Source organism: Molossus molossus, unplaced genomic scaffold (assembly GCF_014108415.1).
Source record: "Molossus molossus isolate mMolMol1 unplaced genomic scaffold, mMolMol1.p scaffold_m16_p_20, whole genome shotgun sequence".
Classification (NCBI taxonomy): domain Eukaryota; kingdom Metazoa; phylum Chordata; class Mammalia; order Chiroptera; family Molossidae; genus Molossus; species Molossus molossus.
Genome location: NW_023425356.1, coordinates 25,518,535 through 25,540,488, shown reverse-complemented (window position 1 = coordinate 25,540,488; position 21,954 = coordinate 25,518,535). Strand labels below are relative to the sequence as shown.

The following is a 21,954-nucleotide window of genomic DNA, read 5'->3' as shown; positions in this document are numbered from 1 at the left end:
CACAGAGTTACCCAAACCAGCTGATTCTTCTAACAATCCCTAATAGGAGGGATGTAAGTTAACAAAAGTGAGGACTTTCCTAAAGGGGGTATGTGGTGGGAGGTGTGTTCTCTCTGGAGATGGTCTTCTGTCTATACAGCAAGAGAAATGCAGGCTTGACAATAACAGGAACACTCCCGGTGGCAAGAACAGGAGTGATTGTCATTTTTCAACAAATATTTACTAAGCATCTACTATGTGCCATGTACAATGCAGGCACTGGGAGACTAGGTTCCTCACTCATGAAGCTTTATCTTCTAATTGAATAAGGGCTTTGAGTGGAATCCTATTTGAAAACAGAAATTCAGGAAGTAAGGGGAGCAAAGAGCAGAAGACCTTGCCTGACCTGGGCTGAAGGAGGATGGGAGGAGGTGGCCAGGGAAGGCTACCCTGAGACCCTGAGGATGAGCAGGAGCTGCTCAGTGGCAGGAGGAAGAGGAGGGAGGAAAAGGATTCTGGTCAGAGGGAACACCAGGTGGGCAATCCTGGGGCAAGAGGAGGGAGCTTGGGCATTTGAAGAACAGAAAGATGGCTCGTGTGGCCAGAGGGTGGAGAAGAGGGAGAAGTTTGATAGTGAGACTGGAGAGAGAATCGGGGACAGTGGCCAAGGCCTCACCAGACAGCCAGAAAATACGGACTTCTTCTTAAAGAACATGCAGAGCCTCTGAGGTAACATGACCAAGTTTGCATTTTATTTTATTTTTTAAGTTTTTTAAATTGATTTTTAGAGAGGGATGAAGGGAGAGGGAGGGAGAAAACATCCATGCGAGAGGCTGCCTCCTGCATGCCCCCTGCCGCGGAGCAAGCCCACCACCCAGGCATGTGCTCTGGAAGACACCCAACCAACCGAGCCACACAGGCCAGGGCCAGGTTTGCATTTTATTTTATTTTTAATCCTCACCCAAGGATATTTTTCCATTTATCATCAGATAGAGTGGGAGGGAGGGGGAGAGAGAAACATCAATGTGAGAGACACACATCAACTGGTTGCCTCCCGCAGGACCCAACCAGGGCCAGGGACACACCACAATCGAGGTACAGGCCCTTGACCAGAATCGAATCCACGACTCATTGGTCCACTGAGCTGAAAATACAACCTTCTGGCCTGGCCGGTGTGGCTCAGTGGTTGAGAATCCACCCATGCACCAAGAGGTCACCGGTTCAATTCCCAGTCAGGGCACATGCCCAGGTTGTGGGCCTGATCCTTGGTTGCAGGAGGCAGCCCATTGATGTTCTCTCTCATTGATGTTTCTCTCTCTCTCTCTCTCTCTCTCTCTCTCTCTCTCTCTCCCTCTCTCTCTCTCCCTCTCCCTTCCTCTCTCTCTAAAAATCAATAAAGGAGAAAAAAAATTTTTTAACCTGCCCTGGCCGGTTTAGCTCTGTGGTTAGAGCGTTGGCCTGGGGACCACTGAGTCTCAGGTTTGATTCAGGTTAAGGGCACGTACCTCGGTTGCAGTTTGTCCCTGGCCTTGGTCGGGGTCCTGCAGGAGGCAACCAGTCTATGTGTTCCTCTCATGTTGATGTTTCTCTCTCCCTCTCCTTCCCTCCCACTCTATCTGAAGATAAATAGAAAAATATCCTTGGTTGAGGATCAAGAAAACAGCCTTTGACTACTGTGAGCATGGCCGAGAATGGGCAGGAGTGCTTCAGGGAGGCTACTACAATAGTCTAGGTAGGGGGATGGTGGCAGGGGATGGAGAGGGTGCTCAGAAGAGCAGCAGTCTCAGGACTTGCGACCCACTGTGGGAGATGGGGGGATATGGCAGTAGAGGCTCCCTGGGTTTAGCCTGGGCAGCTGGGGACAGAGCTCCCATCTCTGAGCTGAAGAATCCCACAGAAAACTGAGCTCCAAGAGGGGCTGCCCTGGGGGAGGGGGAGATGTGAAGCTCAGGAGAGAAGACAAGATTGGACGAGGACTGGAGGGTTGTTGGTCTAGAGGTCACCCAGACAGAGCCCCTAGGGAACTCCTGGCAGAGAGGACATGGGGCGGAGGAGAGGCCAGAGAATAGGAGGACCAGGGAACCCAGGCACCTGGGAAGATCCTGTCCTTGTAGAAAGCTCCAGAAAGCAAGGCCTTTGTCCAGCCCGGTGCCTGCAGGCCAAGGGGTGCTCGGTAAATCTGGATTGGATAAATGAACTAAAGAAGGACTGAATGACCGTGATGAAGTCTAACAACAGGAAGCACTTTGGAGGGTGGAGTCCCCTCCAGAGGAGGGAATGAGGAGATAGAATACTCCCCCCACCAGCAGGACCAGTGGGAGGTTATTCTGGGGCCTCATCTGGGTAATTATAGCCTCTGAGTGGGGTGGGGGCAGAATGCCCCCCCTCCAGGTGGCTTCCTCATTTGTTTGGGGCATTTCCTTATAAGGCGGTGCAGGCTGAAGGCCAGGGAGGGTGAGATCAGAACTGAGCTCTCTATTCAGCCCAGCCTGATGCTGTCCCTGCTGCCCCTATGGCTGCCAGAATCTCAGAGGAAATCAAAGGCTGAGATTTTGGGCTCCAGCCAAGGGAGCTCAGAGTGGGGCCTCTTAAAGGGCCCCTGAGCCTTCATGTCTGCTGTGGGAGCCCAGTTCAGGGGTGAGGAGAGGGTGTCCTTCCAGGGTCCTCTTGGATGGAGTGCTAAAGCTCCTGGTTTTCCCATCTGTATGACTGGCTCGTCCTCCGAAGCCCTGTGGTCTCACCTTTATCCCTTATGCGGCAGGGTCTGCCCCTCTTGCTCTGGCCTCTTGAGAGCAAAGACTCATTCATTGCTTCCAAAGGCCCTGGTTCCTCAGCTCCCCTGAGCCCCCCTTCTCAGCCCCTCTTTGGGGAACCAGCTGCTGCCACTTGACCCTGCGGTGTCACAGCTGCTGTCAGCAATGCCATCCTTGCCAGGCAGGGAAGAAGGAATGTGATTTAATTTCAGCTGGAATGTGCCCACTGAGACAGCCCATAGAGAGGGGAGGGAATGTAGACCAAACCACCCAAGCTCAGGAAACCCAAGAGGGCTCTAGGCTTGGGACAGGCTCCTGTGTCCTTGCTGGGCTCTGCCCCCCAGCCCAGAGGGGAGGCTAAGTTCTAACAGGGGGTCTGCAGCAGAATGGATCTTCAGAATAGGTGGGCAAAGAAAAGGCTTCTTAAGAGGGAAGAAAGGACCAGGCACCTGGTCCTGAGTCCACAGGCCCACCTTGGAAAGACAGGAGGAGAGTCTCAAATCACCCAATCGGAGAAGGGACGACTTGGGTCCGGGGCAAGAGAGAGACAGAGCGGCCTGGGTGAGGGCCTGCAGAGTGCAATGGATAGAAGAGGAAGATACGGTCCTCTGTTTCCTCTCAGCGTTCTGAGGTCCCACATGCTTTTGCCTACCTGGGGCCCCGTTCCCTCTCCCTTTCTTATCACCCAGCATCCCAACACCCAGGTCAGTCTTGCCTCTTTGTCAACATCCCAGGAGCAGTAGACTCTGCCTCCTGCTTCCCACTCCTTCCTCAACCCATTATTCCAGGCTCTCCAATGTGGATGTCCCTCCTTCACCTAAAACCTGTTCCTGGTGCTGTCGTGGTCAGTCCCTCTTGCCCCAAAGGGATGGACCTCAGGCCCCAGAGTCCCAGATCCTAGAGCCCTCTCCCCGATACAGTCTTCTCCTCTCCCCGCTTCCAAGTCCCCTCCCTTCAGGCCCATTCACTCTCCCCACCCCCATGACTCAGCTGTGACTCCAGAAATAAACGGAGGCAGGAGCCAGGGGCCCACTGTCGAGGAACCCTTCCCAGCAGCTGTGGACTCAGCTGCTGATAGGTTGGAGTCCCGGGGTCCCAGGAAGGGTGGCTGGGAGGCTTCAGAAGTGGGGAGATGTCCCACTGTCTCTGGCCTCCTCCTGGGTCTTCTGGGTCGTCCCTGCTAAGGAGAACACCCCTCCTCGTCAGCCTCATTCTCCACTCACTCTCCTTCCTCATCAGCTCTCCTCTGTCTTTCACCTACTTTTTCCCTCCTCCCCGGTCTCTTCCAACTCCTGACTCACTTGGTGTCTCCTGGATTCCTTCCTTTTCTATTCACCTCATTTGCCAAGAAGTTATATGTCAGAACTTCAACTCACCTTGATGGGGAAACTGAGGCACAGAGAGACATCCCTTGGCAATGATACTAAGAATCCCTAGATGCCAGTTGTAGTCCATAGAACATGGGCCAGGCGGCTATGGGTTGCTCCCCTTAAGTGCTCCAGTCCAAAGTGGTCAATAGCCTTCCTTCTGTTAACAAGCTATCTAAAGACTTAGGAAGGACCATGAGAAAATACCACAGGGACAGCAGATTCACCGACCAGACTGGGACGAAAAGGGGCCATTGTGCTAACCTGACAAGTTCAGGGAACTCAAAGACCTAAAATAACCACAAAGGAAGGTCTAAAATTAAAAACTTTTAAACTAAAAGCAGTTTATGGCAGGAAGTCATGTCCTAGGCTGGCATCTTTCCTGACAAAGGTCAATCTTTACCTTGAACTGAGCCTGTCTACCGGCTTTTTGCATCGACGATAGCACATCTTTGGAATGTCAAAGTCATTTTCTTTTTTCCAGACCCCTCAAAGCACAGGCACCACTCTGCAGAGACCACAAATCCCCTCACTGTTACGGAGTTAATTGTTGACTGTTAACTATCCTGTACACACCTATGTAAAAGATGTGTCTATCATTTTACTTTTCTTTTTAAAAATATTTTTTTATTGATTTTTTTTAGAGAGAAAAGGAGAGAGAGAAACATTGAAGAGAGAGAAACATTGATTGGCTGCCTCCTGCACTTCCCCATCTGGGGATTGAGCCCGAAACCTGGGCATGTGCTCTGACCTGGAATCAAACCAGGACCTCTCAGTCCATGGGACGACACTCACTCCACTGAACCCCACCGGCTGGGCTATCACTGTACTTTCTATCCAATCCCAGAGGTTTCCCCGCTTTGCTTTCTCCCACCTCCCTAATCTATCACCAATGGATTTCATGTAACTCACTTGCATCTTCTCTTTTGTTTGTAATGTACAAAATAAGGTGCAAAACTGCCATTCTCTGGAGCATTATCTCAGTCCATTAAGGTTTTGCTTCCTGGCAATTGTCCGACAGTTTGGGGTCAAATAAACTCACAGAATTTCTTCACAGGTTTGAATGTTTCTTATGTTAACAAGATGATTAAGTAGAGTTGAGTCTCTCAGAGGGGGATTTTCTCACATCCTTTTTCCTTCTCCCTCTTTTCTTTTCCTCTTCTCCTTCCCAAAACTTTCCTTGTGCTCTGCCCTGAATGTTTTAGTTGTTCCTTCCCAGGAGGGAGGAGGTTGCTTTGTGGCAGGCAAAATGGAAGTTAGATCACAGGAAGGACCTCTAGTCTGGGGAATAGGAGAGAGGGATCTGACTGCAGCCCCCACAGAAAACCCTCCCACCCACAGGGGTCTGATAGGCTGAGCATTTTTGGAAATCTTTGGTAGCTGCTGTGTCACAGCAGGCAGGCAGGACAATGGGGCCCTTTTTCTCCCTGCACAGGAGCAGGCCCACAGACAGGGCCTCAGGGCTGGGACAAAGGCCCCAGTGAAGTAGGGGTGGGGAGGTGGGGAATGGGGGAGGAATAAGGAGATTGGGTGTGGGTCAGAGCAGCCTGGGGGACAGCTGGGGACCCTGGCAGTTGAGGAAGGACCTTGGAAGGCTCATCTCACCGGGCTCTCAGACTCCTCTGCAATGCCTAAGCCCCCGACTTTCACCCAGGCTGGACCTCCCTTCTCCATTTATACCAAATACACTCTCTGACTCCCTCTCATCCCTCATCCCCAGAGAACAGCAAACCCTGTGGGAGACTCCATTTTAGACAAGTGGGAAGGGCTGAGGGTTTAACCATATATCCAGGGGCTTGGCAGGTCTGTGCTGTGTCCCTGAGGCAGAAGCTGTACCCCTACTCCAGCTTCCCAAAGAGAGCCTGACACTGCATGAGGGGTCAGTTCCCTCTCTCCAGGCCGACAGGCCTCTCTCTCTCTCTCTCTCCCCTGGGTCAGCACTGGATTCTGTGCAGGGTGTTGCGTCCAGCTCCCCCTTCTCCAGGAAGCCCAACAAAGCCAGAAGGCTTCCGTTTCAGGCAGTCATTCCCAAGCAGCCCAGCAAGTGTTGGGAGTGGGGGAAAGTATTCTAATTCCAGCTCTCTATCAACCTCTTGACTGTTCCTTGTCCACAGATCAATGAAGATGGTGGACCCCTGCCTACTGCTATAGGGGAGATTCAGTGAGAAAATATTGACTAAGGGGCTAGGAAACCAAAGCCTTTTACAGCTCACCACCAGGGTCTCTCTGGGAAATACAGCCTGCTTTCCAAACTCCATCTCTGTGAGAATATAATTCTCAGAGAACCTCCCTTAAGAACCCAAGGACAGACACTGCCCCCACCTCAGCCTTCTCTTCTTCAGGCGCTGTGTTCAAAGGGCCCCCTTGGTCTTGATCCACCCAGGATCCCAGCTAAATTCCCTGACACGCCTAAAAATGCAATGAGTGAACAATTAAAGGGTCATTCAGGATAAAGTGTGTGTGTGTGTGGGGTCTACTCTGGTCCCCAAATCATCCTCTTCCCTGTAGCTCCTTAAGACACAGCCCGACTCCCTAGCTATGCTAGGCTGGGTCGTGTGGGGCAGGCAGAAGGTGGGGCAGGTGAGCCCTGGAAGGAAAGGAATGTGGTATCTCAGAGATGAGCTGATTTGGGGTTTATATACAAGGTGGAGAGGACCAGGAGGTGGGCAGGGATGGCCTGGGAGAGCCCCTGTTTTTCTGTCTTGCCTCGCTGTCTCTGGGTCTTTCCCTATTACTCTCAACCTTTTGTTCTTCTGGATCTGTCTCTTAGTCTTACAGGTTTTAGTGACTTCTAGGAAAAGGGATAAGAATCGCCCATGTGGGTAAATGTGGTGTCACAGTGGGCACACAGGAGTGTGTGCACATGACAGTTTGCACACATGTGGTTGAACGTGAAGATCTGCAGCAAGATTTACCCCCATCCTGGAAACAGATGGCATCCTGACACACTACCATAAAGCACAATTGTGTGTACTTTGATGAGAGCGCGCGCGCACGCGCGCGCGCACACACACACACACACACACACACACACACACACACACAGCTGGTCATTGCCTCTCGTTTTCAGAGTGACCTCACTATCTCAACTTCCGCTGACTCACAGCCCCCAGACCAGCTCAGGCTGGCGGAAGTCTTACCCGCCCCTCCCTACTCTCCCCCCACCCCCCACCCCCCACGCCCAGCCAGCTGCCTCACTTCCCGGCCCTGGGCAACTCAGGAAAAAAAGACTGCAGCGCCCTCTGGCGGTATTCTAGGGCTCCTCCCGCCTGGTTCCACTCACGCACGCGCACACGGCACTTTCAAGCCGTCGTGCCTGCAGCCGCCGCGCCTTCTACTGGCTACAGTCTATGAGACCTGCAGGTCATTCCCCAGAGCCCAGCCCACAGCAGGGCTGGGGACCCCTCCTCCGCCCTTATCGTGTGTCCCTAATCCTGAATCTCTGCCTTCTCTTCCTTCGATCTAGTCCCCCGACCCCCATTCCCTTCACCCTCACCTACCCCAGTGAATGCCTTCAGGAACCTCAGAACTGAGACACCTCTCCACTTTCCTCTCTGGGCCCTCAGCCCCTACCCAGACTGAACTCCGCTAGGTCTGTTTGACTGGGTACTCTGGGCATTCCAGTTCCTTTCAAACACCCTGATGCTGACCCCTCAACCGCTGTGGGCTCCTTATCCCATAAATACATACTGGGCAGCTGCTCTGTGCCAGGCACTATTCCATCCCCTGACATCTTGGGGACTTCTCTGACCTCCAGAAACCAACAAACCCCAAAAGGTATATTTATCCTGTGAGACTCGTCCCAGCCTCACTTCTCTCTCTCTCTCTGTCTCTCAATCTCTCAAGCATCAAACTTGCTTGGACTCAAATGCAGCTTTATTTCCTGTTGGTTTTGTAGGTATGCCATCCTGTAAACTCATCCCCTTGGAAAACTGAGAACGGGTGGACACAGAGACCCCCCGCCCCCCGAAGGGAATGGAGGGGACAGGATGGCTGGCAAGGAGAGGGCAGTTGAGGCACTTAGGGGCTACTCAAGGCCCTGAGGGGGAAACCCGATGCTCAGTGTAGGGGTGACAGGACCTAGGCTGGGCTAGAACTGCCCAGGTATTTCCCAGAAGTCCCTTCAGGCACTGTCAGCTGGACTCCAGCTCCACCTCTCTCATGTTGTCACTCCCATGGTGGGGCATGAGGGCAGTGCTGGGGGCAGCAGTATGCAAGGCCTTGCACCTTAAGGACCTGGAACAGGACTGGAAGGAGGAGTCAACAGTGCCTTCCAGTGCCCCGGGAGCCTCCCCTGGCGTCCTTCTGGGGCCTCCATTGGGCGCAGAGCTCGAGACTGGGGAAGACACACACACTCACCCTCCACCCTGGGTACTTCCCCCTTCTCTTCTCAGAGCCTGCCCTGTGGTGTTCTTGCTCCCTGATGCCTGACCTCATCAAACACTTGCCCTGACTCAGCCCTTGAGAGCCCAGAGCTTGGCCAAATGTTCTGACATCAGCACTGAAGAGAATCCCACAGCATCCAGCCCACCTTCTTCCTTTGGCCCCAGAGAGGGCCAGTGATTACTCCAAGGTCACACAGCCGGTGACTGGCAGAACTAGGATTGGAACCCAGTGCTACTGTTGGCTAGTGCCCCCCCCCCCGCCTCCTTCTGACACTCACAGGCCTGCGGGGCACACAGGAGATCTGGGGGGGCTCCCAGCGACCATTCTCTTGGCAGCGGATCAGTGGCAGGTTGCGCTGGGCCAGCCCCTCCCGGCACCGGTAACGAAGCACTGTGTCCACCTCATAGCGTAGCCGCGGGCGGCCAAACACTTGAGCCAGGGGCAGCTCCGGTGGGGACCCACAGGATACTGCAGGGGAGACACAGTCAGAAACTGGGAGCTTGGCTCTATGAGTGACAGTTCCCAGAATTGGAATGAGGAGGAGAGGTGGGCACAATCCGATACAAAAAAGAGCAGGGATTCTGAGCAGACCCATCTAATTTGTAATCCCTCCCATGCTCACGGGCCTGGGACCCATTTCTGACTCTTCTGTGCAGCTTGGCACCCTCCTTCTATACACACATCGGTTCCCAGATCCCGAGCCCCCGCCTCTCCTTCCCCTTGTCCACCCTCACCCAGCCCCATCTTGCAGGTGTAGGACAGGTGGTAGTTGCAGGGCACATCGCTCCATTGTCCCTGATCATGCCACACCATGACCACGCAGTTCTCTCCCGACAGGAAGTAGCTGTCAGGCTGCCCAGGGTTCCAGTTCTCATAGAGCTAGGGGAGTGGGGAGGGAGGAGGTGGTGAGGAGCTCCGGCACAGGAGCACTGAGAGGAATGGATCTGGAGCGCCCAGGGAGGGGGGCTGGGCACAGGAGAGGGCAGGGCAGGGGGATGTGGAGTAGAGAAACCCGGGAAAGCGAAAGGAGAGGTCGGGGGCCCAGGGAGAGAGAAAGAGCGCAGGGAAAGGAAGGAGCCAGAAAAAGGAGGGGGAGGGTTGGGGTCACTGTGGGGTGAAAGAAGAAGTGCTTCGAAGAAGCGACCTAGACAACTTGAGAGGCGGCGGGAGCCTCTCACCAGGGGCACGCCATCTGACCACAGGAAATCGCCTTCGATGGTTCTGTCATTGAGCCCAATCCACTGGTACTCCCGGTATCGATCTGGGAAAGAACCGCAGGGAAGACGGTGTGCAGTGAGCTCCGCTGCCAGCAGATGGCGGCCATTCCCCAGGATCGAGCAGTCGGTGGGTGACCGCCAGAGAAATCCTTCCCGCCCCCCAAGTTCCGCCTTCCCGTCGCTCCAACTTCTGCACGTGGGCCTGCTGGAAGGCAGGGACGTGGTGGGTGAGGGAAGAAGAAAAATATCTCCCGGGCTAGAAAAGAGAAACTTTAGAAAAAGAGTAAAAACGTTCAATGAGGTCAGAGTCGGGGAAAGCCGATGGAGGTAGGAGGCCAGGGAGTTGGGAGCGACAGAAGGTGGCCCCTGAGCCACCGCCAGGCGGATGCAGGTGCATTTCCTGCTCTAACCTCAGCTTTCCCTGTCTGAAGTCCCACCTCCCACGTGTGGAGTGGGAAGAAGGGAGAGAGAAAGGAAAAGTGAATAGATGAGGTAAACCAAGTAATAAGTACCCGAATTAATGAGTAAGGGGGTTAATTAACACACTCACTCATTAGCTAGTTGATTAATGAGTGAGTGTGGAGTGTGAGTGAGAGAGAGCAGGTGACAGGGTGCCCTCCCGCCCGTGCCCAGCCCACTGTTGATGAAGTTCTGCTCCTCGGGCGTGCTGATGCTGGCCAGGTGCGCGCCGTACATCCGGCACTGGGTCTCTGCCTCTTCCCAGCTCCTTCGTGTAGAAAAGTGCTTGTAGCAGGCGCCCTGGAAGGCGTCCCAGCCGGGGCTGCAGAAGCGGAGGCCTGGGACGCAGAAGGTTGGGCGATTTAGGAGGGAGGACCCGAGAACTCGAAGGGACCCTGTCACCAGGAAGGGTCTTGACTCCTCCCACCACCGCAGCCTGAAGGGGTGGGGCTAAGGACCGGGGGACAGTGCCAAAGAGCCAGTGGGGAAGGAGGGGGAGGAGAAGCCTGGGTGTGCGGGACTTTGATGCCTTCCTTTGCTGAGCGACTGGGGACCAGGGTGAGGGCTGGGAGTCTGGGCCTGGGCCTCTGCAATCTTCCATCCTAAAGAAGAGCTGTACGCTCCTCTCTTCCCAGGAGAATGGAAACTGGCATGCGTTGACTCCAAATGCCAGAAGTAAGCTAAACAGTCCTCTCACACGGAACCCCTAGAGAGGCATTTTTTTTTTTTAATCCTCACCTGAGGACATTTCACCTGAGGACATTTTTCCATTTTTTGTTCAGATAGAGTGGGAGGGAGAGAGAGGAAGAGAGAGAGAAACATCGACGTGAAAGGGACACATCGAGTGGCTGCCACCCGCACGACCAACCAGGGCCAGGGACAAACTGCAACCGAGGTACGTGGCCTTAGCGGGAACCGAACCCGGGTCTCTCCGGACCGCAGGCCGACGCTCTAACCGCTGAGCCAAACCGGCCAGGGCTAGAGAGGCATTTTTGGTTCCATTTAACAGAAGAGGAAATTGAGGGTAGGGCTCAGACCGGTTATGTCATTTCCCTAAAGTGGGATTCATCAGTGACAAAGCCAAAACCAGTGCCCTCCCTCCTTCCTCTGGAACCAGCATGTTGTGGCAAGGTCCAGGCTTCAGATCTACTCCCACCCCACGCCAGCCCCTCAAACACACTCACCAACATCGCACAGGTCCCCCCCATAGCCAGGCAAACATAGGCAGCGGACCCCCTCCTCCTTCTCCAAGCATGTCCCACCATTGTGGCAAGGGCTGGGGACACAGTCACCTGAGAGGGGGAGAGACGTGAGGCAGAGGGAAGCAGGGGAGCACAGCTGCTCTGCCTGAGTCCTTCTGGAGAGGCTGCAGAGTCCCCAGCCCCAACTCTTGTCGTGGAAGCTAACACAGCACCCTTAAAGGTTCTTCCTGGAACCTGCCTCTGGCTGGAGCCCAGCCTGAATTCTGGATTTCTCTCCACCCCTCAAGGCCCCCCACTGCAGCATTGGCTCTCATGCCCACCAGTGGGGGCCCAGTCTAACGGACTGGAGAAAAGTGGCCAGGAAGGCCCTCGGGACCCAACCTCACTAAGGGGAAGATACTGGGCTGTCAATCATGAGATGTGGACTCTTGTCTGGCTCCCAGTTCGACTGGGTCACATTGGGTAGGTCACTTTACCTCTCTGGGAGTTTAGCCCCCCACTCCCTTGTCTCTGTGCCAGGTCCCAGAACAGTTCTGTACAGTCGAGGTGGGCTGTGTGGAAGTGGGGAAGAGGACAGTCCCCACAGCCACTGGGACCTGATATTGTTGCGGGGGAGGAGGCAGAGTCCAGATGGGAGCTAACCATTCCCCCTGCTGTCCACTGGGCAGAGTCAGCCCCAGAAGCTGTGAATGAAGATCCAGTACACTTCCCCCGCTTTAAGTCCTACCCCCTGCCCTCGGCTCAGGAATGAAGCTGCAGTAGCTCCCACTGTCCTGCAATGCTGACCCCACACTCTCTCAACGTCATCTAACCTCTTTGCCTCCCCTTCTTATCTCCACAGGCTCTTCCTCTTTACCAGGCTTCCCTTCCACCGTCTAGTTCCAGCTTTCTGTAGGTTCACTAGCCTAGGAAGCCCTCTGATACATCTTGTATCCTCCTTTTGGCTCTCTTTTCTCCAGGCAGTCTCCTTAGACTACCACACTACCCTGAAGGCCTGCAGCCTGCAGTCTGGATCCGGTTCCACCTGGCTAGGCCATCTGCCTTCTCCTCTGGACTCTCTAGATCCTGGGGTAGGAGGTGACTGGCTGCCCTTAGGCTGAGCCTGTGTGCTGGAGGGGCTGTCAAATTCCACTCCTTTCTGGTCCTGATGACCCCATAGACTGACAGCAAGGTCAGGGCTCTCAGGCCTGGGCAGTAAAACCACGGCATCCACCCTTAGCAGCCAAGTCCAAGGCCCACAGGCTTTACTCTGGTCCAAGATCCCAATGCCTGGTAGGGATCAGAGCAGAGGTGGGGGGAGGAGAAGCTGGAGTCGATTCAAAATGTTTGCTGCGGTGATCAAGCTGTTTGGGGTAAAATGAATCAGCTTTCCAGCACCACTCTCCCAGTCATTTCCCCTCTGGCCAATAGTTTTACCTACCCACCAGGGGGCAGGGGGAGGGGAGGTGTTTTATTTGACTCTAAGCACCAGGGGCCACAGAAGGTAAGAGTCCTGAACCCCTCCCCTATTCCTCACATTTTCCTGCTCTTCCTGTTGTCCTCTCTCCAACCCTCCAACGCTGGGGGACAGAAATTCTCAAACTTGGTCCCTGGTGCCCCACCCAGGTCACAGGCCCTTCCCCTTGGCTGAACCTGAGCCAGGACAGGCAGATTGGGATGAAGAAAGTCCTTTTGAGACTTTTTGGTCTTCCTTCCTCCCTCTCTTTGTTCTTCCTTCCATTCTGCTTCAATAGCAGGCCAGAAGACCTTTCCTAGACCTCCAGGTGGGCAACTAATACACTACAGATGCTGCCCATGGTGTTCCTCCTCCCACCAAACCCCCTCCTCACCTCACCAATGCTGAACTCCAAGGCCAGCTGGGAGGAAGCCAACAGGTGAAATGTGTGAGCCTGGATGTGATGCAGAGACCTCTAGACCACCCTGGGCCATTTAGGAGAAGGGATCCTGGGACTGGGGGCATCCTAGCCTTCTGCAGGGGTCCCCATTGGGAATCTCAACCTCCCCTGAGCAGGCAGGGCTTCTCTCAGACCCCAGAACCTAACTCCCCATTCCCCCTTTCTCCCCTTGCCTCCTGATCTGTATCTTTTCCAGCATTAGGGACTTTGAGATCCTTTGTGTTTACAGAGAGTAAAACCATTATTCCTTAGGGGTAGGGGAGGTCATTAGTGCAAGGGTTAGTGGAGGAGGGGAAGGCTGTGGGCAGTGGGATGAAAGCTAGATACCATCCCCCTGCTGAGATGGGGTGAAGGGGGATGGGTCCTGGGGTACCTGGATGCCAGGGAACCACATCTAGGCTAAGAGGGACTTTTTCCACTACTCTATATATGTGCTTCTATATGGGAGCTATTGAGATGGACCAGAAATGAATACAAATGTGCATGCACACACACACACACACACACACACACACACACACACACACACACACACTCCAGGCTGTGAGGTTTCTCCTCACCAAGAGTGAGGGACCACACCTCCCAGCACTTGTGCAGAGTGAGGGTTAAGGACGTCTCTGAGTTACATGTACAGTCAGATTTGGGATCTCAGCAGTCAGAAAGGAAAGTGGAGACAGGCCAGAGAAGCACAGGATGAGAGAACAGCAAGGGGCTGTTAGACTGCTGGACAAGAAAGGGTTCAGGCTGAAGATGAAAAAGGAAAACAGGAGAGAGAGAGAGAGAGAGAGAGAGAGAGAGAGAGAGAGAGTCAAAGAGAAGAATCAAAGAGTTACCCATGACAGGAATCTATGGAATGCAAAGGACAGACAGCTGGGGGTGGAGACAGAGGGTGCCAGAGTTTTGGTTAAAGCAGTTTAATAGAGATTTATTTCCAAGGCTTGTTTTCCATGAAACAGTTGAAAAAATACTTCACAGAAGTAGTCGCTTAAGGCTCTGTGGGATTAAGGGCTCTCCTGGACCCCAGAGGTTGGGAGGTGGGGATGGGGTCCCAGGCTTCCCTGATATCGGTGGAAGGTGGCTGAAGAGGATGGCACACAGGACAGGGGCAGGAGCAGTGGGAGACCAGCCTGAGCCTTGCAGAGGGAACAGGCAATGCGGGCACCCTGGTGCATGAGGCAGGAGGGTGCTCGGTGGTCGGTGAGATGTGAGTCACAGGTGGAGAGCCCAAGAGAAGGGAAGAGTGTGAAGTGGTCATTGGCAGGGCTGGGGTAGTAGAGTAAGGATTTCAGAAACAGGGAAAGGTTTCAGGGTGGGGGTCAGGGTGTTGGGACCACAGGGTGAGGAATCAGAGCTGTGATGGAAGTCACATGGTGGGGTATCCAAAATAGGAAACCCATAGATAGAGGTGGGTCGGAGAATAAAGGCAAAGGACAGGAGATCTGGGGCAATGGTGGGTTAAGGGACTACAGGCGAGGTGACTCAGAGCTGTAGGGGGAGAAATAAGAGGAGGAGAAACAGGGAAGCTGAGCCTTGGGCAAAGTTACCTGATGAGGGGGCCACGGCCACTCCACCGTGACTGGCGCTGTCAGTGGGCAGCACTGGCTGGGCCTGCACTGAGGTCCCTGCTGGGACAATTCTTCCAGAATTCTCTTCAGAGGGGGCCTCCAGCTCCCTGGTACCCTCAGGGGCCTGTGTGGCTGGAAGCAGAGCAGAGGTATCCTCGGAGCTCCCTGTCTCCTCACTCTCTCCTCGAGGGACCCCAAACAGCTCATGACTCCCAGTCTCTTCTCCCACCTCTCTTGCCCCAGTTGGAGTGAAAGGTGGAGATGTCAGGCTCCCCTCCCTGGGAGTGTGCAGAGTTTCAGTGGGTGGTCCTAGGACCCTTGGAGGTCTAGGGACCTCTGGCTCTCCATTGGGAGGTGGTGATGCACCAGGCTGTAGAACTGCTGATGAAGACGAGGATGACTGGGATGCCTTGGAGAGTGACTCCTCTAGGGCAGGCTCATGGGGGAGAGAGACCTCTGGGTCTGGGCTGCTGAGCTCGCTGGGCCAGGCCCACAGGCCCTCATCCTCCACCTCCTCTTCTTTTTCCTCCTTTTCATCTTTGTATTTCTCTTCTTCCTCCAATGCCTTGCCGTCCTCTTCTGAGGACCCCATGGGAGGTACAATAGATTGGGGTTCAAATTCTAGGCAAAGCACAGATGGTTCAGCACCAAGGACAGCGCCCTCCGGAAGACAGAAGGGGAAGTGGGGAAAGGCAGCTGGGGAGGGTGAGGACTGGAGGAGAGGAAAGAGCCTGCACTGGGGAGAAGCTGTCTTTGCTCCACACCAGAAGAATTTCAACAGGAGCTCAGTGTTGAGGCAATGCTTGAGAAGACCCTGTGAGCTGTCATTAGCCCAGGAAAACATGGTCCTTGCATCTGCCTCTCCTCATTTGTTAAAATTCTCTAGTCTAGTTTGCATAGGTAAGGGACAACAGAGAAGAAACAAGGGAGGCCTGTCCTTCCCAGAGGGCAGCTCCTTAGTCCAAACATTTCTAGACCCAGAGCATTGGGAGTGGAATTCACTGGAAAGGCAAGGGTTGGAAGAGGGACAGGAGAGATGCTTTGCACCACTGAGCTACTGAGAAAGGACAGGGCTGAATCATGCTGCCATAACTCTAGCATCAGCTCGGCTTCTGCCCCCAGGGATAAGGAATCGGAGTTACCTTGAAGGGTCCTAGGGGCCTCTGCTGGGTCTTCTGGAGTGGAGCTTCCACCTCCTCCATCCTCCATGATGGGAATGGAGTAAATGGCTCCTCGGGACTCGCTCTCCACATTTTCCTGAGGCAGCTGCAGTTCCTCCAGGGTCTCTGTCACTGTTACAATGGTCTCCAGTCCATCAGAGGCTGGGTCCGAGGCTGGGTTGGAGTCCTCGGGGATGGCAGAGGGCTGGGCAGAGTCTGTTGCAGGAGTTAAGTGCCAGTGGGGATGTTAAATAGGTGATTCTGTCCTCCCATGTCACAGCCTACATGTGAGGGTTCTGGGTTCGATTCAGAGACCATGGAATTCTCTCAGTTCTTTCTCATCGGCGCAGTGAAGCACCCATGGAGCCATGGAAACATGCTAGCATTTCATCCACTTGTTCCTCATCATTAATCAAGTGCCCACTCTGTGTCATGCCAAGCATTCTCCAGGGCATTGAGAATACAGTGAAGAGCAAAACAGCGAGCTTCCTGTCTACAAGGGAATTTGTATTCTAGATACAGATAATAAAAAAATAAATATATATTGTAATGTTATCATGTAAAGAAAAATTAAGCTGAGTAAGGACATGGGATGGGAAATACTGCTTTAGATAGAATGGCAAAGAAAAGCTCAGGGGAGAGATCCTCCTTTGAGAAAGGGGTGGAGGCAGAAGGATGGACAGAATGGCCTCAGCACCTTGGGCTTGGGGCAAGGTGTGAGTGATCCCAGTCATCCCAAGACTTTTGAAATGGAAGGGAACAGGCTGCCATCACTACAGGAGAACTGAAGGGCACAGAGCAACAGTCAACATCTGAGGATCTCAGTAGTGAGACAAGAGGGCAAAGGAAGGGGCCACCCCATCCTTCTGGGGTCTTCTCCCTTCAAATAACAGTTTTAGAACAGATTACTTTGTCTCTAGGAAAATAAACCAAGAGCAGAAAACCAATGAAGTGAAGGTAGAATTGGGCTAAGAAAAGCCCTGAGGGCCATCTGTGTTCAGCCAGATGAAACAGGACAACATGTGCTGCCCTTGTCACCTGCTCCAGTGAGCCTTGCTAATACCAGACAGGCAAACCTGTGCCCTGCATGCCTCTGTCCTCCACCTGCTCACAACCACAGTTATCTCCTCTTCCCCCTCCTCCTGATTCAGTTCCTCTCTCCATTTTCCCCCAGAACAGTGTTTGGCATATAATCATAATCAGTGCATAGAAGTGTTCATCATCATCATCATCATCATCATCATCATCATCATCATCTTCATCATCGCTCCTGTTCCAGGAAGATGTTTCAGATGGGCCTGTCTTCCTATGGACTTCACTTCCTTCCCTATCCATCCCCACACCCATCCCAGGCCAAAGATGTCTGGAGATCTCTCTCAGTGAAATCAATGCTTTTCTCTCAGTCTCTGCTCATGCTGGGAGCAAAGTGTCTTGTCTTCCCTCAGACTGGGGGCTCCCATGGCAAGAACTGTGCCTTCCCCCTTCAGACTAAGGGCTCCCTGAGGGTAAAGAATGAATCTTCTCCCATTTCTGCCTTCAGCCCTTGTACCACTACTGCAGGCTCACATTTGGGGCAAGGACCCAGACACCTAACAGTGACTCCTCTCTGATTTTTGGTCACCCTTGGCCTGGGTCCTGTGCCTCTGGGGGTCTCAGGCACTGCCCCCCATCCATCTCCCAGTATAAGATGTGGGCAGGAAGCCATCTCTACTCCCAATTGTCCTTGAGGACCTGCTCCCTGTGGGGGGAACTGTGTCTGTTCATCAATATTTGGTGGTTAAAGATATTATACTTCAAGCTGAAGGTTCTGGAAACCCCTTTGCATGCTCCTGAGGGCATTTGGCTAATTAGAGCAAATCATTTGTCAGATTCAGAGATTGTCAGTCATCTCTGCTCTGCTAATGAGCTGACCAGAAATGGAAACATACTTGGTAGCCCAATATGGGAGAGGCAGTTTTGAAACTGGAAGAGACAGGCATGGACTACTGAAGTGGAGGGAGACGAGAAGATGTAGAGAAGTGAGCACTCCTTGAGACCGCATAGCCAAGCCAGAGGACGTGACCAGAATTAGAACCCTAGTGACAAGCTAAGCATCTCCCAAGCCTTCTTCAGGCAAATGGCAAAGACCCGAGAGGAACCACTAAGAGTTGGGGTAGGACCTCAGGGCTGATTCTGTCTCTGTAAAGTTGGTCTCAGTCCCTGCAGGAAGGTGGGCTCACCTCTGAAGCAATAGACGTTGAAGCGGCTTTGCTTGTTAGGGAAGCCGGTCTGGTTGGGGAAGAGGAAGAGAGTCTTGACACCAGGTAGGCCCCCACCACAGCGTTGGCTGGGTGTGATGATGGGGTAGCGCACACTGCCATCAGCCAGCCAGCCTGGGCTGCAGCGGTCCAAGCCACCATCCCAGGCTGCATACAGCTGGCCCGTGGTGGCAATCTCTGCTCCCCGCTCCTGGCAGTATGCCCGTGCCTCCTCCAATGTCAGCTTGTCTGGGGGGGCACCCAGGAACAGCTCTCCTGGTGGGGAAGAGGAAGTTGGTAGCTCCTTCTACCCTGGATTCCCACAGGGACCCTGGGAAGGTTTCTCTAGGCCTCAGTCTTCTCATATGTGATATGAACTCAATTATCTTACTTCATAGGATCCAAGTCTGGCTAGAACCTCAGGATGGATACTATTGCTCAAAGGAACCTAGCCCAACTTCCTCAAGCTGCAAAAAAGGAAGCTAAGGCCTATAGATGCTAAGAGGTAGAGAGATGCATAGCAGGTAGCAGCAGAGTCAAAATGCAAACTCAGTCTCCTACCATGTACCTGAGGCTTTGACCATGCGCTTGCCTCTATGACAGTGTTTGGAGGAAGGGACATAAATTGTTTCCTTATCCCTGGCTTCCCCCTTAAACACAGGAAGGGAAATTAGGTCCATCAGAGGCCCCAGGAGAACCCAAGGGCAGCACAAGAGAAGGGGCTTGATCTCTGGAAGCCCCACAGCCCCAATCACCATTTAGGTCTTCAGCATAACAGTAGACATCATAGAGGTCATTGGGGTCCACCACTCCATAGTTTCGGACACCAGGGAAGCCATCCATGTCTCCATAACAGGCCTCTCGTGGCGTCTGGATGGGATACCTGGGGAGGAAGGACAGCCGTCTTCACGGTGACCTTCCCAAATCACATTGCTTTTCCATGCAGCCAGCTGTTCTCCCAGCTCTGCAGGGAAGCACACCTCCAGGGCAGGTCCTCACCCATTCTTCACAGACCAACTTCATTCCCAGGAGGCAGGGAGCCCCTGGCAGAACTGGAGGCCACAGCTACCCCAGACACCTAGAAGCGCTGGTCCACAGTCCCCGCCTACCTCACAGTCTGGTCGGACAGCCAGCCAGCATCACACTGCTCATAGCCCCCAAGATAGGCGGCGTAGAGCTGCTCCGGGGTGGCAATGCGGGCTCCGATGCGGGCACAGGCCTCCTGGGCTCCAGCGAAGGAGAAAGCATAGCGGGCAGAGCCCTCCCGGTAGAGAAAGACGACCCCTGAGGGGCAGAGAGGACTCCTGGAGGCATGATCACCCTGCACACTGACCTCCCCTCACCCTTCTTGTCACTAATCTGTCCACTACGGGAAGAGTGCAGCTTACATTCACTCTACAGAATGAGGGGTTTAAGTTAGACTACAGGAAGAACCCCACACCCACACCCCAGAGAGAAAGGAGGTAACAAGTCCTTTTCCAACTCACTCTGTCTTCCAGGTGTCTTTGCTTCCCCGCAGACTGTGGGTTCCCGAGGGCCGGAGTCCTCCCCTTCCCTCCTCTCCCCTGCGGGAACTGCTCTGTCCCTGCCCTCTCACCTTTGACCTTGACCTCCACAGCATCGCTGCTGTCATCTATGCCGTGCTGGACCTCGCAGCGGTAGATTCCCGAGTCGTTGGGCCTCAGCTCGCTCAGCGCCAGGGAGACGTCGGTGAGCGACGCCGGGTAGGCGGGCAGCGCCACGCGGAAGCGGTAGGCCTCGCTCACCTTGACCCGCAGCCCCCGCGCCACCAGCACCTCGGCCTCCCGGCCCCCGGACAGGAAGGTCCACTTGACCCTCGGGGAGCCCAGCACGGCCCGGCGGCTGGCCGGCGGCCGGGAGTAGTGGACGTGGCACGGAAGGGTGAGGGTGCCGCCCAGCACGCCCTGCAGCGGCGGAGTGCCGGCGATGCGCACGCGGAAGGCCCGGTCCTCTGTGGGCGGGCGGGACCGCTGCAACTTCAGCCTTGGTTTCCATCCCCGCCCCGGACCCCTCCCGCCTCACCCAGGATTCCCCAGCCTCGCCTTTGGGTTTTCCTAAACCGTCCCGGCAACCTGGCCTGGGCCCAGGGTCCCACAAACTCACTTCTAGATCCCCAGACCGGTCCCCAAAGTCTCATAGTCAATTACGCCCCCAGAATACAGCCCCACGATTCCTGGGCCTCACCCACAGTCTTCTAACCCCGCCTCTGTGTCCGACAGTCCTGGGCTCCCAATTTCTCAATCTGTTCAGAAACTCCCCCAACTCCACCTGTTCTGCCTTCCAGCCCCTCACCTTGTCCCAAGGGTCTCCCACCCTCCACTCTGGAGGCTGGCAGCCTTGCACCTTGTGCCCCCCATCCTTACCCAGTTTCCACATCCAACCAGGGACCCACAACTCTTCCTTTTTTTCAAAGGGTCCCAGCCCAAACCCTTCCCCATAGTCCTCCAAATTCTATGTCCTCCTCCCTGAGTCCTCCAAGCTGGAAGAGGTTGGTTAGGCAGAACAAGAGGTCACTCTCTACAACAGGAAAGATGCCAGAGACAGAGAAAGTGACCCTGTGTGGGTTGCTTACCTGAGCTGTCCCTTTCCAGGGCATCAGTTAAGGCCTCAGGGACTCCCACCAGGGTCAGGGCTGCCAGCAGGGGCAGGAACAGTGGGGCCATGCTGCAGGTTGATGGGGAGACTTGAGGAAGAAAGATAGCGTTAGACCTCAGGATGGACTTACCCTGGCTCCCTACCATATCCATGTGGACTCACACAAAAGCCCACTGCCTCGTCTTCACCATGAACTCTCTGTTTCTGATCCCTGTCTCCCCACTAAGGGATTCTTCTTCAGAGCCAAGACTTCGGTTCTAGTCGAACCCATCGTATAACTTAAGGCAAGTTCCTTACCCTCTCTGGGCCTTTGTTTTCTTTTAAAAGAGCACCGTTACTACCACCTCACAGCTTGTCATGAGACTGTGCTTTGAGAATGCTTTATATTCTAAAAACTTGTTCAAATACACAGCATCCAGCAACAGTAGGAGCTCTATGAATGCTTATAGCATATAGCATGACTGGGGGGTGCTATATCTCTATAAATGGTTAGCGTGCTCTCTGTCTCTCCCAGTGCCAGACTCCTTCTTCAAACCCAGAGTCTTCTCCTCCCACAGTACTCCTCCAAACTTCCCTTCTTGTCCTTTCCTCCCTGAGTACCACAGCTACCTGGCCTCCTCCAGGATGACCTCCTAGACTGAACCCAAGCAATGCACAACTTTTCCCCAGCTCAACCCCTCTTCAACCTCCCTCCACTCCACCAATGCTTGTAAGGAAACTTGTCTCTTTACTCCCTAGCATCCTCTGCCCCCCTCCTTGGCTGTCTTCTTTTTTCTTCCTCCCAGCCTTTCCTTTCTGCCTGGCACAGGGTTTCCCACCGGATCTCCTGGCTCAGAAACCAGCTGGGACAAAGCCTCTGTCTCTGCCAGTCTGGCCTCCATCCAGCCTCTCTCTTCCCCGACCCTAACCCTGGGCTGGGGGGTGGGCTAAGGGGGTTGGGTGGGAATAAATGAGAGGGCTATCTCCCTCCTGCCCTTGGCTATCAGATGCTCTGTGAGAACCCAGAGTATTCCTCTGAAGATCTCAAAGCACTTACACTCTCATAATGGAGGGATGGGGCTGTAACAATGAGACATGGGACCCAGAGAGGGCTAGGACTGACCCTGAGTCCCCGGTGA

General features: G+C 54.1%; 1 protein-coding gene across 1 annotated transcript; it reads right to left on the bottom strand.

Moving 5' to 3' along the window:
• Positions 1–8,327: 8,327 nt before the first annotated feature.
• Positions 8,328–20,904, bottom strand: BCAN (brevican). Its single transcript, XM_036273314.1, has 13 exons — positions 20,814–20,904; positions 19,818–20,192; positions 19,330–19,504; positions 18,976–19,103; positions 18,203–18,496; positions 15,966–16,199; positions 14,803–15,444; positions 11,346–11,453; positions 10,341–10,499; positions 9,664–9,746; positions 9,220–9,364; positions 8,763–8,953; positions 8,328–8,435 (listed from the first exon to the last, which is right to left on the bottom strand). The coding sequence occupies exons 1-13, from the start codon at positions 20,902–20,904 to the stop codon at positions 8,328–8,330; spliced, it is 2,733 nt and encodes a 910-aa protein (XP_036129207.1).
• Positions 20,905–21,954: the final 1,050 nt, after the last annotated feature.

Excerpts from the sequence above, each read along its gene's own strand:
- BCAN (XM_036273314.1), bottom strand. The coding sequence starts at position 20,904 with ATGGCCCCACTGTTCCTGCCCCTGCTGGCAGCCCTGACCCTGGTGGGA. Across the intron at positions 18,497-18,975 it reads TTATGCTGAAGACCTAAATG|GAGAGCTGTTCCTGGGTGCC; the intron begins GTGATTGGGGCT and ends CTTCCCCACCAG. Across the intron at positions 9,747-10,340 it reads GGAGCAGAACTTCATCAACA|ATCGATACCGGGAGTACCAG; the intron begins GTGGGCTGGGCA and ends GTTCTTTCCCAG.